Source organism: Eumetopias jubatus, unplaced genomic scaffold, assembly GCF_037043125.1.
Source record: "Eumetopias jubatus isolate StellerSeaLion01/CBP00866 unplaced genomic scaffold, mEumJub1_p1.0 scaffold_1, whole genome shotgun sequence".
Taxonomy (NCBI): Eukaryota; Metazoa; Chordata; class Mammalia; order Carnivora; family Otariidae; genus Eumetopias; species Eumetopias jubatus.
The window spans coordinates 212,848,004-212,866,191 of NW_028274807.1; the positions used below are offsets into that span (position 1 = coordinate 212,848,004).

The 18,188-nt window shown below is 53.6% G+C and overlaps 1 protein-coding gene across 1 annotated transcript in view; it reads right to left on the reverse strand.

The window, feature by feature from the left end:
• Nucleotides 1-3,659: 3,659 nt before the first annotated feature.
• The window catches only part of ELAVL1 (ELAV like RNA binding protein 1), a 36,013-nt gene continuing 21,484 nt past the window's right edge, over nt 3,660-18,188 (reverse strand). The window contains exons 3-6 of the mRNA XM_028093134.2: nt 17,768-17,871; nt 11,954-12,107; nt 6,967-7,192; nt 3,660-4,237 (exon numbers count right to left, since the gene is read on the reverse strand). Of these exons, the coding sequence (XP_027948935.1) occupies nt 3,913-4,237; nt 6,967-7,192; nt 11,954-12,107; nt 17,768-17,871 (809 nt within the window). The 3' untranslated portion in view covers nt 3,660-3,912. The remainder of the gene's footprint in view (nt 4,238-6,966; nt 7,193-11,953; nt 12,108-17,767; nt 17,872-18,188) is intronic.

The window sequence follows — 18,188 nt, forward strand, 5'->3', positions numbered from 1 at the left end:
TGTACAAATAATTTTTCTTTTCTTTTTTTAATGACCAAGCGGAAACCTGAAAACTAGGTCACCAAAAGGCTGTGGGAAAATATACGATACAATCATTAGAAGTCAGAGGCAAATCAAAAGGTTTGGAAGTGTGAACCCTGCCGGAGGTCTGGGATTCAGGTTCTACCGCTATCGTCAGCAAGGGTCAATCATCAGTGCCACCCAACAGAAAGCACTTGGGATTTCAGTTGGGGGCTGGGCCTGGGAATCTGATGGACAGCGGGAGGTGCTTCCTGAGGAGCTGCCTCAGGTCCCAGAGGTGCCATAGGTCCTGGGAAGGTGGCAGGGATTTCAGGGGCAGGGCTTGGGGAAGGGGGTGGCTGGGGAACATAGACCTTTGGCAGCTTATTCTTACTCTCTCTTACCCAACCCAGGAAGGCTGCAAAAAGCACAGAGAAATAAAATCAGGCTGAATCAGATGTGAAATGGAACAGCTGGGTGATGTTAACTTTGATTTTCAAGGCCAACAGCAGACTTGGGGTCGGTCAACAGCCCTAGTTTGGAGGCAAACCAGGGCGAGTTATTGCCAGTAACCGTCTTCGGATTCATCTACTTGTCTGATCCAGCAGGGCCGCCCACTCCCCCCACCCCCGCCCCCAGCTGCCAGCTCAGAAAGCACCAGCTCCCTCCAGCAGCACGGGTCAGACCCTGGACGCTGGGTTTCCAGCACAAACACCAAGTGCAGACTCTCAGAGGTTAAGGCAGCTGCCCTTGGCAAGGGAAGGACTCACCTTCAGGGAACAAAGAAGGTGGAGCCCACCCAGCACCATCTGCCTACAGGCCAAGAAAGCCCGTCTTGCAGCTACTCTGGCAAGATGGTGGCGGGTGGGGGTGGGGGGTGGGGATCCCAGTCACAGGACCTGCGACTAGAGGCACAGCCAGCGCAGAAAAAGACAGCTTGGCATATTACAATGAAAAACTAAAGAAGGGCAGAGCCAAGGCGTGAAAAGTGAATAATTCAACTGGAACCAGGTTCACAAATTTGGAGCTTCTTAGCAAACAACTATCAGGGGACGTTAAGCAGGCCAAAAGAAAATCCAGTCAAAGCCTCTTTGGTATTTATGTACCAAACCAAACTTCCGATAAATTAACATTATCTACTTTCTTTTTTTTCATCAAAATTCCCAAATAAAAAGGAGAGCACTCATTTTGTGAAATAGAAATATGATTGCCCTATGTAAAAAACTTTTATAAAACAGTTTTCTTTTGGATTGTGACTTTTAAAAAATGGGATCTTCCTTTTTGCAAATGAGCCTGGAGGAGAGATAATGAACTTGTTGGACACAGGGCCAGCACCTGGTACATCCCTGGGAGCGCCAGTTGCTTTTCAGGGTTAAGTAACACATCAAAAGCGAAAGCCTTCCACACACTTGCAAATTCACACTCCCAAAGCAACGCGCTGGGGTTTTAGCCAGAAAGGCTGTTCAGAGTGGAGCCCATGTAAAAGGAGGATTTTACTGAACTGAGAAACCTCAGGCAACTCTCAAAGGCTATCTCCTCCTCTGTGCCAGCATCAGTGATCAATGCGGTTCGGATAACAGGGCGGGGAGGGAAGGAGCGGCGGTGCTGGCTCCGAGCCCGTCATTTCACGGTTTATGCTTCCAACCGAATTCAAGTAAGACACGGAACGCTAGTGAGGGCAGGCAGGAATGTGCGTCAAGGAAGAGACCTAAGGGTCGCTTTCAGACCTGGGAATCTCATCTTCACTGAGGAGACGCCGGCCCAAGGCTAGCACAACCTGAAAGGCATATTCTTCCTGGGGAACGTCCTGGTCTGTGGTGAAGAGCGCTCTGGGGCAGACAGAGCAGGGGGGGGCCCTCTCCTGTGTCAAATCCAGGCCAACGGGCCTGGGCTCTGGGCTCCAGGAGGAGGCACGTAAGCGGGCTTTGACTTAGGATCTGGAAACTTCCGCTGGAGGAGGGGGCGGGGGGGTGGGGTGGGGTTCCTCCACGGCACGTGGCCAACTCATGAGAAGGTCTCAAGGTATGAACTTGGCCCCTTCAGTGGGAAAACAGCATGACAACATTTCAAGTTGGGGAGGATAATGCAAGCAGTTGGCAGCCCCTCGGCGAACTCTGAGGGAAACGGGGCTGGGACAGGCAGCCTCAAACGGTCTGGGGGCGTCTCAGAACACTGACCTGCTCTGGAGAAGCCTGTGCCCAATTTTTTTTTTTTCCACTTAAATAAATAAATAAATAAATAGGTAGGTAGATAAATAGATAAATAATACCACAATTCCATGATATCGATCAACTAAAACTGCCTATTGTTATGTGTTTTAGTCTTATGTCAAGGCTAAAAACTGCTGGTACTAAGTTCTCCTGTTTTTGATTCTCTCTAAATGCTAGATATTTATAAAAGTCAGATCACACTCCCGAGGAGTTGCCCGGAGGTCTGGCCCTGCCACTTCTCAGGCTCTCTCTCTCTCTCTCTCTCAGACTCTCCCTACTGGCTCCCCCGTTTTAAAAAACGCCATCTGTGACTGCACACTCCTACGTCACAGACCTGTAAATGCTTTGTCTCGAGGCAAGTCTTTGTTTCTTAAGATCTTTTATAAATCCTCCCTGAATGCTGGCCGTCTGGACCTTACCTAGCCAAAAAGAAAGAAAAGGTAAAATAAAAAACAAAACAAAATTCGAGCAAAACAAAATCAAATTTAATGGTCTTAAATGCAAAAGTAAAAACAAACAAAAAACACAAAAAAGCAAAAGAAAATTAACAGAACAGAACAACCCAAAATGTCAAGGCAGTTATGAAGAGAACTTGGGAGGGTTAATCTTTAAAACTACAAATCAAAGGTTTTTTTTGTTTTTTTTTTGTTTTTTTTTTTGTTGTTAATAGATAACTGGCAAGAAGTAAGTACTTTTCTGCTGAGTGTTCATACGAAAGCAAAGTTTCAAAACAAAATCCGACTAAAATAGAAACAAGTCTAGCGCTCACGAGAAGGGATGCGAGAAATACAATGCTCAAATGTTTCTGTGTTCTTAAAATATAGAGCGATCTTAGGCATTCGAGCTGTGTGAACTGCTCTGGGAAAAGTGGAGAAATGATTGGGAACACCAGCGCCCGGTGTGCGGGGCACCGTGCATGCAACGTGTGCACAGAAATTCGGGAAGTCAGAGGATCAGCAGCACGTCTTCAGGCGCGCCTGGAGTTAGGTCTGACTCTGAAATCTACTGGAGTTTCCCTGAAACTCTTTGGTCCGTTCCCATTGGCGCCTGGGCTTGCAAAACCTGTGCGTGTCCTTCTCTGGAGGGCCCGGCGTGGCCCGGCGTGCGGCCCCCCCTCCCCGGTGGCGGCCCCCCCCCCCCATCAAATGGCACCGCTGCAGAGCCCCGGGGCTGAGTGAGCAGGAGTGGCAATGGCACCTGCTGGGGAAAGCAATTTCCTGTTAACCAAAGCAGAAATCGCTTAAAATGTTGAAGCGGTTGAGAAAACGCACACTCAGCATCTGTCTAACATCTTTAGTTTGAAAACTAAAACTAAAAAGGTCTTTTTTTTTTTTTTTATATCCAGTTTGTGGAGACACCGAATGAAACGAGTGTTAGACAGTCTTAGAAGTTAAAGCATGCTTCAGGTTCACCACCGTCCCGAGGGACTGGTTAGTCAATGCAGTCTACTTAGATTTCTGTTTAATATATATTTTAAAGGAAATAACTTAAGAAACTTAAATTGGTCTAACATTGTGGGATTTCAAACATTTGAACATGTCGGTTGCATCCCAGAGTATAAAAACCTTTTCACTTCTCATTTAGACTAAGACAAACACTTGTGAAAATTGGCGCAAAATGAGTTGTACACTAACAAAAAAGTTTCAACTTCTTCACTCTTAATTATCTATTCCGTACAAAAAAAAAAAAAAGCATGAGCGAGTTATTTGTGGGACTTATTGGTTTTGAAGGAAACCTGTAAGATTTTGTCCCCCAGGCGGTAGCCGTTCAGACTTGCTATGGCCATGGCGGCTTCTTCATAGTTTGTCATGGTCACAAAGCCAAAGCCTTTGCACTTGTTGGTGTTGAAGTCGCGAATCACTTTCACATTGGTGACTGCCCCAAAGGGGCCAAACATCTGCCAGAGGATCCCCTCATCGGCGTCCTGCCCAAGGTTGTAGATGAAGATGCACCAGCCCGAAGACGCGTTGCCCGGGACATTGACACCAGAAAGCCCACTCATGTGATCTACACCCATAGGGGAGAACCTAGCAAACAGAGAGCACAGCATGCAGGTCAAGGTCATGCAGGCTGGTGTGCCAATGCAGAGGTGGGGGCATGGCTCGGGCAAGGCTGGCACACCCCCATTGGTCACAAACGGGAATTCAATATGGGGGGGCTGCTCCCTGCTCTGCAGAGAGTTGACCCTGAGGAGAGACACTTGTCGCCTGCAGAGGGGCAGAGCTTCAACCAACTTCCTTTGGAGTGATGGCCTGTTGGTGACCAGCTGCTCCCTTCAGCCCTTCTATCGCTGGGGGCAGGGGGGTCCTGTTTAGTCATTCCCAGGCTTCCCACATTTAAAGGATGGTAGCTTCTCCACATCCTCCTAGGTGTTATTACACCCTCAGATCTCCCTAGAGGAAACTCACTCTTCACACCCTATGCCTCTGTATGTATGTACGTGTTTGGCCAGTGGGGGGGGGGGGGAGAGGGGGATTTTCTTTCTTTCTTCCCCCTGCCCCCAAATGTTGTACCTTGCCCTCATCTTGGTTGCCCCTGTCAGAGGGGTCCCAGGTGAGCACACCCCTGCGAAGGGCCAATGCAGGAATTCCTTCCCACAGCTCCAAGCCACCTTCCGCTGCCGACCCACAGCATGCCAGAAGGGCCAGGGGCCGAAGTGATGGCCGTGAACTGCAAGTCCACCAAGCTCTACCAAAAATGTGGGACCCTTTCCAAAGCAATGCTTTCAGTTGCATAAAAAATAAGCCTTCTACAAACGTGTGGCCATTGCAACAGAATTAAAGGAGACGATAAAGTTGTTGCTGAAGCCACATGGCCCTCTAAAGGTTTCAGAAAAATGGACTTTGTGTCAGTTTAAGAATATCTGAGTGTGATATAGCATCCGTGGGGCCAAGAAGCATGACCTGCTCTAAAATAAAATCGGGCTTTGAGCTGTGGCGCTGACCCAGGGGTGAGCAGGTGCCTTTAAGGGCCATTCAACAGATTCATTCTTTTGACAGACATGAGACAAGAGTGACCAGCTCCCCAGGTGCAGCCTGCTTATCCAGAGATTCTTTTCAATGCGGGTTTGGAAGAATCAAGACACATGACTGGCCGTGGCTTTGAATGTGCAAAAGTCTTGTAAACAGCCTGCACTGGGATGCTTGAGTTGGTTAAATGACTCAGGGGGCTTGTTAGTGGACTTGACTCTGTCTGGAACAGTGATCACAATGTCACTGAAGTGGGGGTGGGAAAAGGCACCCTTGTATCTGTGTGATAGTAAGCCAAGCTAGTTTTCAATGAGAACTGGAAAGAGGTTCTTTCAGTGGACCTCGTTCCCCGCCCCAGTTTTGTGGGAAATCAAACATGAGCCCGAGTTATGATAGTTAACCTGAATCTTCATGTACCTGTTGTACTGAAAGTAACCTGAGGCCTCATTCCTATTAATTAGCATTAGTTGGTTTTTCTCCAGCTCACTGGAGCTCTTTTCTTTCATCCTGACCACCATGAAACCCACCTTCCCATTCTTTTCTCTGATGGTACAAAGGAGAGCTGAACCCTCCTTTATTTGGAAGGCTTCCTGCTGTGAGAAGAGCTGACTGCAAACTCTCTCCTCAGCTGGGCCTCTCTTCCTCTTACTGAGTCCGCCTTCTGGTGGCGGGTCTTCCCTCCCGCCTCCCCGGCCACCCACACTGCCCTCCGGCTCTTCTCACTGTGAACCACTCTGGTTGTCGAGACCCCTTTTCCTGCCCGGCCAGCAGTTTTGGCTGCTCTGGTCCTCTTTCTTTGCTGTTCCTTGTTCCTGTGACCAAAGCCCCTCCCTCCTTCCCTGGCTGGCTGGTTACTGGGAACCCGCTGAATGCGGTCGTCCATGCATCCCACCTATCAGCAGTGACACAGACTGTGTTCGCTGACCTTCAAGATGGATTGAGCTCACTTCCGCCCCAAGACACTGCCCCTCCCTTTGTCCTTAAACTAGAAAAGCCAACGAGGGAAGGCCAGCTTTGGAACCTGAGCCGAGTTGAGAACTCTGCCATTACTACGTGCTGAAAATAGTGCCTTCCCAAATGGCCTCTGCGCCGACGAGCAGGGTTTTACCCAACCTCACCGTTTAAAACAAAGATGGGAAACCTGCGAAATCGTAGAGAAAAAGGTCCCTAACCTACCTGAGATAAACCCTCACGCCACTGCTATAGGTTTTGACAAAAACAAAACCAAGGGGCCCGTCCATCGGGACTGCCGTTACTTACGAGGTGGGACACCCCCGACTTGGGAGCCCAAGCTGCGGACTCTATTGTCTCTGTTCTACAGCATCCTGGCAACTGGAGTCATTTTCAGAAGCAATGTCGGAAAACCGTTTGCTTCCTGGACAGGGCTTTTCACCAGAAGTCATGTGGTATTTGGAGATCCAAACGAACCCACAGGGAGGTGGAGGAGCAAGGGCTCCCTGCATGCGGGAGTGGGACAGCTCTCACCTCTGCACGCCTGAGGCTGCGTCCTCCCGCTTTTACACTCACAGCCCCACTTAGGTCACCAGACGCCGTACCCTGGAGTGCTATGCACTCTCCCCTCCCCAGGGCCGGCTGCAGACGGAACCACCTTTCTGGTTCCACTTTTGACGAGACTCGGATGGAAACAAACCATCCTTTCCCACGGATACCTTCTGATGGAGGTGGGGGCCTGGAGACATGCAGTGACTCCGACCAGCCAGCCTCACGGGCCTGGCGGGCCTCAGGGAGCAGAGCTGGGCTGGTGAGAGCGCCGCCTCCCGACCCACCTGAATCTCTGCGCCTGGTGGTGAACGGGGCCTCCGAACCGTCTGGCGGGGGAGTGGTACAGCTGGGAGAGCAGCGCCACGTTTTTGTTCTGGTTGGGGTTGGCTGCAAACTTCACTGTAATGGGCTCGGAGGAACCTGGGGGTTTATGACCATTGAAACTGGTAATTGCCTCTTCTGCCTCCGACCGTTTGTCAAACCGGATAAACGCAACCCCTCTGGACAAACCTTTTTAACAAACCAACAGAAACAGAGTTAGGGGGGGAAGGGAACGATTTTTAAAACTGAAAAGCAAAAGTCAAGTCAGTCAGTCTGCTGTGCTTCAAATTGGATGCTACCTTCATGAGGCAAACAAAAATTAAACCTACATATGGAAATGAATGAATGAATGTAAAAAAACACTGACCGATAAAAGATTAACGTTTCAGAATTCCTTCTGAGTTGCAGCAGCAGCTACAGTCTCTGCCGAACGATATCCTGCTGACAGATCTCCCAAACACTCAAACCTCTTTCTCGAAACAAGCCATGTGGGAAGAGACGGCACCTGCCATCGCTCCTTCCACGCCAGGTGCCCATGGAAGTGCAGGCGAGCGGCCGGGCCGAGAAGCAGGGCAGGCGGGCGACGAGCTGGGGTCTGAGGGGCCCTCCCTGCACTCCGTGCTCCCCGCCACCCCCACAACCCTGCCAGCAGGTCCCGGGAGCGGCCGCTGTGAACAAGGAGTGATGGTGGGTCCTTTGCAGGGCGTCTCCTTCCCTGTCATCCCCAGAGGGCACGGAGTCCTAGTAAACAAGCCTCACCCCGCAGCCCTTTACTCCTGCCTTCACCTCACTCACCTTTTGGACGCTGCGTTCTAAGGTCCCTGCCTCGGGCGCACTCCACACCCGTCCTGCTCCTGCATGGGAAGGCCCAGGGCCCCCTGTCCCGGCCTCCAGCTGCCTCGGGAAGGCACTGCCTCTTGCTACCTAGACCGAGCCAGCTGAAGTCAAGCCTTGGGTCCCTGATATAACCCAATCTCTCGACAGAGCAAGAATGTGGACCGGGACCAGGCTGCCTGAGATCCAAGGCCCAACTGCTGAAGGCAGTGTCTGGTCTGGAATGAATGTGAGACCTCGCAAACTGGGCAGAAGGGAGTTCAGTCATGCTCCACCTTGATCTGTCTACATTCTAGGCCTGGGAGGAATAAGAACTGTCCCCTGCAGAACTTGACAAATGGGGTGGGGTTGGGGTGAGGGAATGTGGAGCTGTAGATGACCGGCTCCTTCTCTGGGGAGAAAAAAAAGGGGGTCGAGTGTGAAGGTCAAAGTGCAGTGGAGAGGGGACAGCCAAGGGCCACTCAGAGTGTGATGTCATGGCAGGAGTCATGGATGTGTACTGGGGTGGTAGTGGGGGGAGGGGAGGGACTGTGGTAGACAGCCCTATCCCAGATACTCGTCTCGATTGCCGGTCACAGCCTGTCTGAAGTCGCATTTTCTTCTCCAGACAAAGGCCTTCAGCATGCAATGCATGACAATTATTAAAACGCAGGACAGCCCAGGCAGGGCCTTGGGCCACCAGCTACGTGAGCACACCAGATGTCCCCCAGGCAGCTCCCACTTCCCACACCTTTCCTCACCCCTTCCCACAGAGTCCCACCAACTGCCCCACGGTGGGCACAGGATGAGGGTCTCTCCACCGGCCCGAAGGCCACAGAGGGGCACAGAGAGACTGAGACATGCCAGGGGGATGCTGAAGTGACAAGTGTCACTGAGAGGCACAGCTGCCCACTCTGGGCTTAGAATCCCATGCCTGCCTTGGATGCACTACTGTGCCCCAATTGAGCAAGCAGACAGCGGCCAGGGACCCTCGGGCCAAGGAAGCTTTGTTGACAACTGTAACATACCGTGGACACTCCACGGTGAGTCTGAAAGCACACACCCCAGCTCTTCCAACCGGGAAACTCCCCCCTCCTGGCGCCCCCCCAGCACAGCACCCCGGGAGACCACACAGCTGCTCCCAGGGGCCTCAAAGCTGCCTCCACCTTGGCTCCATGACTGTTGAAATATAAATTTAAAATTCACACAGCCAGAGACACTGAATTAGTGAGAACAGACCTGGCAACTCACATGTGTACCCAGAAAATTCTAGAGTCTGAACTCAATTTCCAATTTCCGTTCAGAAGGAGCACCTAAAACCACACACTCAACATACACTGTTTTTATTTGCTCTTGAACAGCATGAACGGCAGCTTTGACAGACGGACGCCTGAATGAATATTCAACCTTAGGCAAACGTAACCGACAGCTGTAGCTGGCTGGCTCCTGCAGAAGGCTGCCTTCAGGGAGCCAGTTCCGTTCTACAGATAAGGACCTTACCATCAAGCAGAGAGCGAGTGTATGTGCAGGTGTGGTTTCCCTGTTCGGTTTTGTAAAATGACTTTCAAATGGAAACTGCCTAAGTGAAATGAAGAAAACCCAAGAAAGGGAAAGTCAGCGTAAGGGAAAACATGTTCACTAAATGATCTGATGAACATACACCTTTTGAAGGGGGCCCCGTGGTGGTTTTTTTCCTCTAGTGTTTTCAGAATCAAGAGCAGAGATCAATGAATGGCATGATTTCCAGATGAGTAAGCTATAAAGTTCACAATTAAACTGGGTAAGAAGGCAAAGAAAACTTAAAAATTAAGTTCTGTCAACGAAGAAGGTTAAGCTTTCTCAAGAGACCTGCCCCCTGCCTTCCATGCTACAAGGCACATCACATGGAGGCAAACTGGACACGCAAACCTGCCAACCATGCTATTCTCTGCTCCGGCCCCCCGGGGCTCCCTGGGTGCCAGCAGAGAAGCCCCGCTGGGTGGCCCCCTCTAGAGTAGAGGAGGGAATGGAAACCTACAGTCCTGGGGGCTCACCTTTCTAACTCTCCAATTCAACAGCCCGGGCTAGGGCAGGGCTGTGCACAGGGGGCTCCCTTCCCCCTACCCTTTGCAAGGATTCTGAAGACAGTCCCGTCCTCTGAAGCAGCAGAGGCTGGTGGGATGCCTGCGAGAGAGTGAAGCTCCCATGGATGCCACACTGAATTCACAGCCGAGCCTGGAGCCCTCCAATCCCAAGATGCTCCCCTGCCCAGAGACAGCAGTCTTACAGAGGGAAAGGAGACAAAATGTCCCACAAATGGCTGAGGGGAACTCTTTGCAGAAGTGACCTCTCTCAGGGCGGCAGGAGCCCCTGGGGAAAGCTAGGTGGCCGGGGCAGGGATGTTCTTGGAGAGAGCCAGCTCCACTCGGTCACGCTGGGCTGGACGGAGATGAACAGAGGCAAAGCAGGACATGTGGCATGAGGAAAAGGAGGGCCATGGAAGCAGAATGTGGGCCAGCATGGTCATGCCATCCAGGTCCCCAGGCAGCCCACACAGGTGGGCCTGGGGATAAACACGTGCACAGACCAGCCAAGTGGATTGTTCTCTCTCAACTGGCACTTGAAGGTAAAAGGGGAGCTTCAGGGACCACAGGAAACTGTCCTGGTGCAGATCAGGGGGGCTTGATACCAAGTAAATGGGATCCTTACCCCACCCCATCCCACCCCTACCCCATGGCAAAGATGCAGAACAGAGGCCATGGTGTGGTCTAGTTCCTCCAGCATAGCCAGGCGTCAGAGCAGGTGTCTGCACCAGGCACAGGGCCACCCAGAGCACCTGTGAAATGCTAGTGAGCTGCACCTGTGGACCACACTCCAGAAGGCCCTCCTCCCCCTCCGGCCCTGGGACTCGAGCTGTCGACTCCTCTCCAGGCCAGGCCTTAGCCTAGCACTACAGCCCAGGCAGCAGGGCCAGCATACGAGGAGCTGAGCTTCCACAGAGCGGGTGGGGGAAGGGAGGGCAGGTGGCCAGGCCACCTACCCCAAAGCACACAGCTCAGGGGGACACAGGAAAATGTGTGCACACCTCCACCCTCACCTGTCACGGCCAGGAAGGCCCAGCCCACCTGCTCTCTGGGATCTCCTGGGGGTGCTGCTGGTCCCTTGGAAGGGAGGTCACCTCAGAGTTAGGACTTCCTGTGACCAAACTACCCAGGGTTTGCTTTAATACCACAGCCAAGGGGGTGGTGAACACACTGTGTTGGAAGAACATGAAAATCAACCGCAGAGAATTCCAATCGCTTTGCTGAGCTCCATGAGCAAAAATCTTCCTTGCCAGTGTGTTAGCAGGTTCCCACTCGTGGCGGGACCGGAACCGAGGGGTCCGGTGCAGGTGCAGCCCAAGCTCACCGCTCCCCACACAGCGCCACACACAGGGCTGGGCAGCGGACGTCCCGACTCTAGTCCCTAGGCCGCACGCTGAGGACCAGCACCAGCCTCCTGCACAGGGCTGCTCCCCGGGGGCAGGTGCGTCCTCAGCTCAGCTGTGCCTCACTGGCTCCTGCAAAGCCCAGAGCCCATGCTGCTAAGCTCCTGGGCTAAAACGACCTAAGAGGGGCTGGTGAAGGGGCCAGCATCATCAGGGAGGGGTAGTACTGCCTTGAGCTCTCTCAGCTTTGAATGTGCTACCCAAGGGGGGAAGGGGGGGAGGGGGGGAACGGGCATCCAAATCATGGAGACTGGAGACTGGCTCCTCAGAAAGAGCCACCCTGTGGCTCAGTGAAAAGTGGGAACTCTGGATCTGAGTGAAGACTGTCCCACACTGCATACCACGTGCCTGCAAGAGCAGCAGTGAACGACTGACCAGTGGCCTTTCCAACCCAGTCACAAGCCAAGCTGGGACATTTGGGTGCTTGAAGGAAGGGGCCAGGATCACTTGGTATTTTCACCATAACATGCTGGCCTAACACGGGGGTGGTTTTACTACCACTTTTACCTCCCCAGCCTTGTAAAACAAAAGCCAAGGTCTTCTCATTTGGATTCTGTCCTCCCCAGGGGAATAACTATGTCCTCGAAACTCAAGCGGCAGCCTGTCTTCCTGGAAACTCTGGCCCCCGCCGAAAGGAGACCCGCAGCCTGCATCCAGGCCACCCACTGTACCTGTGGTCTGATCCACAAGGACCCGGGAGTTGATGATTCGCCCAAACCGAGAGAACATGTCCTCCACGTCCTTCTGGGTCATGGTCCGCGGGAGCCCACTGATGTACAGGTTGGCGTCTTTGATGACCTCTGAGCTCGGGCGAGCGTACGACACCTTGAAGATAAAACCACTTTCTGGGGTTAGGGCAGGTGTGTGGTCAAAACATCAGGGGGTGGGCTTAACTCTCAGGCGAGAAAAAGCCACCCTTCTGGTGAGAAACCATGCCAACACTCATCACCTGTGGCGGCGCGTATGAGCAGCTCACCTGGGCCGAGCAGCGAGCCAGATGGACACCCCCTAGCATTTTCTCGCCTGGATTTTACACCCCACAGGGAGACAGACATATTCCAAGTTCTCAAAGCCAAGAGACTGAGGGCCCACAGCTGGTGGCAGACAGGGCCACCACTCAACCCAGCTGTCTCTTCTACCGTGGCCGCACCTTCTCTGACAGTGAGCAGCCTGGGGACAGGACCCAGTGCTGCCTGCGAGGAGCCTTCGAAGGGTAGTGGCTCTGGAGCTGGGCGCCACCGGAAGGGTGCCACCCACCTACCCGCAGGCCAACTTGCCACTGGAGCCCAGGGGGGACCCAGGGCTGCTGGGGGAGCCTGCAGTCCAACACTCGAGTGTTCGATATTAAATGACTCCATGCTTTTGGGGTCTTTGTTTTGTAAAACTGAAGAAAGCCTGCAAGGAACTTTTGCAGTGGCTTCGATAAAGTGGTCTGTGTGTGCCCTGGAGCGGGGAGGCTTCAGGGGCCAGTGGCCAGGCAGGCCTTCATGCTTTCCCAGGTCAGGGCCACCGCCGTGGCTGGCCAGGAGGAGGGATGGGACTGAGGCCAACACCCCTGTTGGGAAGGAGCAGCTGGGACAGGGCCCCTGCGCCTGCAAAGGGGAGGCCTGGAGGGAAGGGACTTGATCACACCTGAGTGTCAGAACCAAGTCTGAACGAGTTAGGAGGCTGGGAAATGAGAAGGAGGCTGGGAAGGGGGCGCTGGAAGGGTGGGGGGACTTGGACCTATGCCAAATAACATGCTGAGGGTCACAAAGCTGAGAGGACAAGGAGCCTGAAACCATAACCCAGGAGCAGACACAACCTTTCAGGTGTCACTGGGCAGCACGAGGCCACGGACAACAGGTGTGTTCTCACCACAACGCTCAGGCCTGCCAGGAGGGGCACAGGTGTGGTTCCTCAGGCCAAGCACACACACACCCCTTCATTCATGCGCTTGCTGACTCCGAACCCACGTCATGCCCTAAGAGGGGACGACAGATACAACCTTTGCCAGCAGAGCAGAAAGCAGTCCAGCAGGCGATGGAGAAGGAAAGAGAAATCGTGTTTGTGGTCAGAGCCCAGCTTCCCCCCGCCAGAGGCACCAAGGATCATGGAGGCTGGACGCCAGACGACAATGGAACAGAAGTGGCCCTGACTAGACGGATGCCCCAGGGCACCAGGTCCCGTCAGGGGCTGGTGGCCTCCAAGTGCTGCACAAGTTCCACATTTCCTGGAAGCTTCCCGTGCTGTGTCCAGGCCCAAGGCACCTTGGTTAGGCCTACAGTACAGGAACGCTGTGGCCACTCAGTGATGCACCCAAGGCCTGGGGCAGACGTGGCACTGTCCCCTGAGATAGAAGCCACCCTGGCCTGCAGGGACTCCCCAGCACCCTTCCCCACTGAGGCGGTGGCTGGCCAGTTCACTGGAGCTTGGTCACACTCCTCGACTTCCAAAGAATGGTGTCAACGCTCTCTCACACATATGGGCCTAAACTCTCCAGGTCTGCATCAACCACCCTGCAGAACCCACCCCCATTCAAACCCTAGCCAGATGGCTGTCCCATTTTACCAAAGGCCCCAGGCAGTGGTGTTGTTTTGGGCAGGAGGGCTGAAGGGGGAAGGCAGGCCTGCCAGGACTCTGGCTGTTCTTCTGTGCTGGGTCCACAGGGAGTGCCTCCCAGAACTGTCTGGTCTGGCCTTTGCAGATTTGCCTGGATGGGGCTGCATCTGGGGTCAGCCTTGGCTTTTAATGAAGGACACGGTGGCAAAGAGCATCTCCAGACCAAGACTCTGGCCCCGGAGAAGCGGTGCAGAGGCTGGTACGGACTATGATCGTCCCCCGATGAAGTCCCAGAGGGAAGATGCCTTTGACGGCCGAACGCGCTTCGATTCCTTTCAACAACAGGTTCTTCGGGGCCCATGGCAACCACCATAGCTTTCCTTCTCTTCAACCACTATCAAGTTCAGAGTCAGGTCAGCATCCAAGGAGACTGCACCAGAACACCTAGCACCCGATAAGCTCCATGACGCAAGGTCCAGAACCTCTCTCAACTCTTGGCATCACCGGCTCCTTCGCCCCACGCAGGTCTTTTCCTGTCATGTTCTCCAGAAACCTTCCTATGAAGGGCTGAACATATTCCTATGTTGCAGTGCTAACCCCCAGCACTGCAGAATGTGACCTTATTGGGAAAGAGCGTCGTCGCAGATGTCATTCATGAAGATGAGGTCACACTGGAGCAGGGTGGGCCTCAAACCCAGTAACTGTGTCCTCAGCAAAAAGGGGGAGACTGGCCAGAGACACACACAGGGTCAATGCCATGTGAAGATGAAGGCAGACGTCCAGGTGAGGCTTCCCTGAGCCCAGAAGCACCAGAGACGGCCAGCGACCCCCCAAGCCAGAGGAGCACCCGGGACAGATTGTCCCTCACGGCCCGGGAAGGAACCAATCTGCCCACACCTTGATCTTGGACTTACAGCCTCCAGAGCCAGGAGAACAAATTTCAGTTGTTTGACACTCCCCAACCACAAACACCATTTGTGGTGCTTTGTGGTGGCAGCCCTGAGAAACTCCACTTCCCCGACCACCTGATTGGCCATGGAGCCCCTCCGCCCACAAGCAGTGCCCAGCCCCCTTCCCCCAGGGCAGTTTCTCCACTGCACGTATCTTGATCTGACATACTCTCTTACTTATTTAACCATGTAGAACACTTGATGAGGGCAAAACTTTTGTGTTTGCTGTGGTATCACCAGCACCTAGAACAGATGCAGGTGGACAGCAAGCAGGCAGTGAGCCACTGCTGAACGAGGGGACAAAAGCAGTTGCTGTTATTACTAATAATGCCTGCCCACCTGCACTGCCGTCTCCCGGGCTCTGTTCACAGCTAGTCAAACGTTCTGGTTCCCGGTGTTTATCTCCCACGTTGAGCTGGGGAAGTGGCCTGGCAGTGGGGTGTCAAGCGCCCAGAGCCACAGCACCTGTTTCAAACCCTGGCTTTGCCCCTCTCTACCTCTGTGACCTTGGGAGACCTGTCACTAGGGGAAACATCAGCTTCTTCAAGCCTAAATTGGGGATCATCTCTCCCAGGTTGTGGTGAGGAAAACAGAGACAAGGTATGGAAGGACCCGGCCCACTATAAGCCCTCGACAGGTGTTGGCCAGGAAATGACACAGGACTGGGGCCTGTGCCCCACTCAGCCTGTTGCCTCTGCACACGCCCCCTCACTGGGGTTGCCTGAGCTGTTGTTACAGGACATAGGGACAGGGAGACTCCTCACTCCCTACTCGGATCAATGAATGACATTAGAACCAAAGAGGACAGAGCGAACGCTGGTGAGGTCCAGGGCACAGCCAGGTGAGCTGTGGGGTGCGGGACCTCAGAGCCTGGGGGGCAGACGAGCCTTTGGAAAGGTCCTGCCTTTGTGGTGAGAAGTGGGGCTTCAACCTTGGGGATAACCTGCAGTTGCCACAATGTGCCGGCCACTGAGTCTCCTCCAGCGTGGCCACTCTTGCCTTCTACCCCACCACAAGAGGTATACTTTGGCTCCTGCAAACACCTCTGCTGAGGAGCCCCCTGTGTCCCCACCCTGGCCCTCCCTACCCCTAACTCCTCATCCCCCAGATCTCAACTCTGACTTTCTTTGAGGGAACCTCTCTGGTGCTCCCCAAGTTGGGAGAAGGCCATCCCAGGTCCGATCAGATAGTGGTCTCAGAATTAACATCTGTGTTAACAAGCGGGCTATCTGAGGGCAGCCATGGGCCATGGAACCCAGCACCAGGCAGAGGACGTGGCTCCTAGAACATACTTGTTGTATAACGATGAATTTTCTGCATCTATTTGAATAACTGTCTGCTCTCCTGGCATCTGCAAACATTTTCTAAATGCAGAAGATAATTCCTAACAGACTGGGAGCTTTGGGCTGAGAATAAACAACCTGGAGCTGGTGGAGAGGAACCAGTAACCTGACATGTGGAAAGGCCGTAATATGTGGTTTCCTTCACCAGCCCCCACAGAGGAAGGCCCCTCTGGGAGTCTGAGCTAGCCACAGAGATACATGAGCTGCGCTCCTGTCCTCAGGGAGCACATGATAGGGTCTATGTGCACACAGGCCCAGGAAGTCTGCTGAGGAGTGTTTCCATGGGTTTGGGGATGATTAAACCACTGAGCAATCCATATCACGAACATTTCAACAGCAGACACGGAACAGCGCCCTCAACAGCCAGACTATAAGACTTCCCTAGCAGATGGGAATATGGGCTCCCAGGACCACCCCAAAGTGTGACTTGGGAGGCCCAAGCTGCAACCCTGGGAACCTTTATTATACAAGCACCCCACATGGTTCTGATGCCCAGGGGAGCTTGGGAAGCCCAGCCATGGTAGAGGTCCCAAGAGGGACCTTTCTGGGCACCACATGAATCAGAGTGATGGGAGATGGGGTGGGAGGATCTGGCAGGTCCACCAAAGGCTGAGAGAGGGCAGTCTCATTCCAAGTGGCTTCCTGTCGAGGGAGACCATGCAGGCAGGCATGGTGCCTGCCAAGCTGCTGCAGGAAGCTAGGTCAAGGGACCAGCCTGGGGCAATGGGAGGACACATATTTTAAAGGAGGGCTCAGTAGGGAGTAAAGGTCAGGAACACACACAGTTAGTCCCGGATTGGGTCTGGAGCTGCCCAGGATCATAGAAGCCTGCAAACAGACACATGGGGATGGGGATGGGGAGGAGGCAGGGCTTGGGGCTGAGAAAAGGAGGGGGTGGTAAGTGAGAGCAGGCTGAGAAGAACACGAAGCCATCCTGTGAGGCCTGGAGGACTTGCCAACTCGTCCCAGGAAGCTGCCACAGCCCTTGAATTGGAGTGACTCTGGTGGCGTTCTGCCTGAGCCCCCCCCTCCGGCCCCCCCCCGCTGGCTGCGCTGCACATCTCCTTGCTTTGCTCAAGCCACTGGTCAACATGAAGCCACCCCACCCCACCCCAAGAACGTCCCCTGGCCCTGTACCTCTGCCATGCGTGACTTTCAGATCTTGGGGGTATGATTTGAACATGTGTGTGCACGTGCATGTATACACACACACAGGCCCCGCCATGAAGACAGAGAACTCATCTGTTCTCTGACACCCAGCAGGGGCTCCGTAAACACCTGCCGGACGGATGAGTGACCCAGCCATGATGGGGCAGGGAGGGCAAGGCTGCACAAACACTTGCTTGGCATGAAGACGGCACACCCTGGGCCCGGGAGGGGACTGCCCTCATGTAAGTGCCCTTCCTGGTGACCGTCCCTTTGCTCGTAGAGCTGAGGTGGCTGAGAGGCACCAGCATGGTCCAGGGCAGTCCCTGCCCAACATGCGTCTGACAGGCACTGCTTCAGCTCCATCAGACGCCCCTAAAGCACCAGGGCTCTGAGGAGTGGTTCCCTCAAGAGTGATGATGAAGTAAGGGGGAGACCCCTCAGCCGGGTGAGGTAAGGGGAGGTCGCCTTGGCCGGGGCCAAGGTGGCGATGGCAGCTCTTTACCTTAATGGTTTTTGACTGGAGCCGCAGGCCATTCAGGGTGTTGATCGCTCTCTCCGCATCCTTGGCAGTCACGTAGTTCACAAAGCCGTAGCCCAAGCTGTGCCCTGTGTGGGAGAACACGCGCACAATGATCAACCGGCCGAGAGCCAGGGACGGTGAACAGGACGACGACCAACCGGGTTCAGGAGGATGAGGTCGCAAAAAGCCATGGCCTCTGGGAAGTGGGCTCAGAGACCGGTGGTCACAATCTATACTGGTTTTTTGTTGCACTTTTCGGCAAACTTGTAAATTTTCTACAATGAACAAATGTTACCTTTGTTCATTTTTTTTTAAAAGGGGCTGGTTTTTTTCTTTTTTTTTTTTTAGAAGATTTTATTTATTTATTTGACAGAGGGAGACATAGCGAGAGAGGGAACACAAG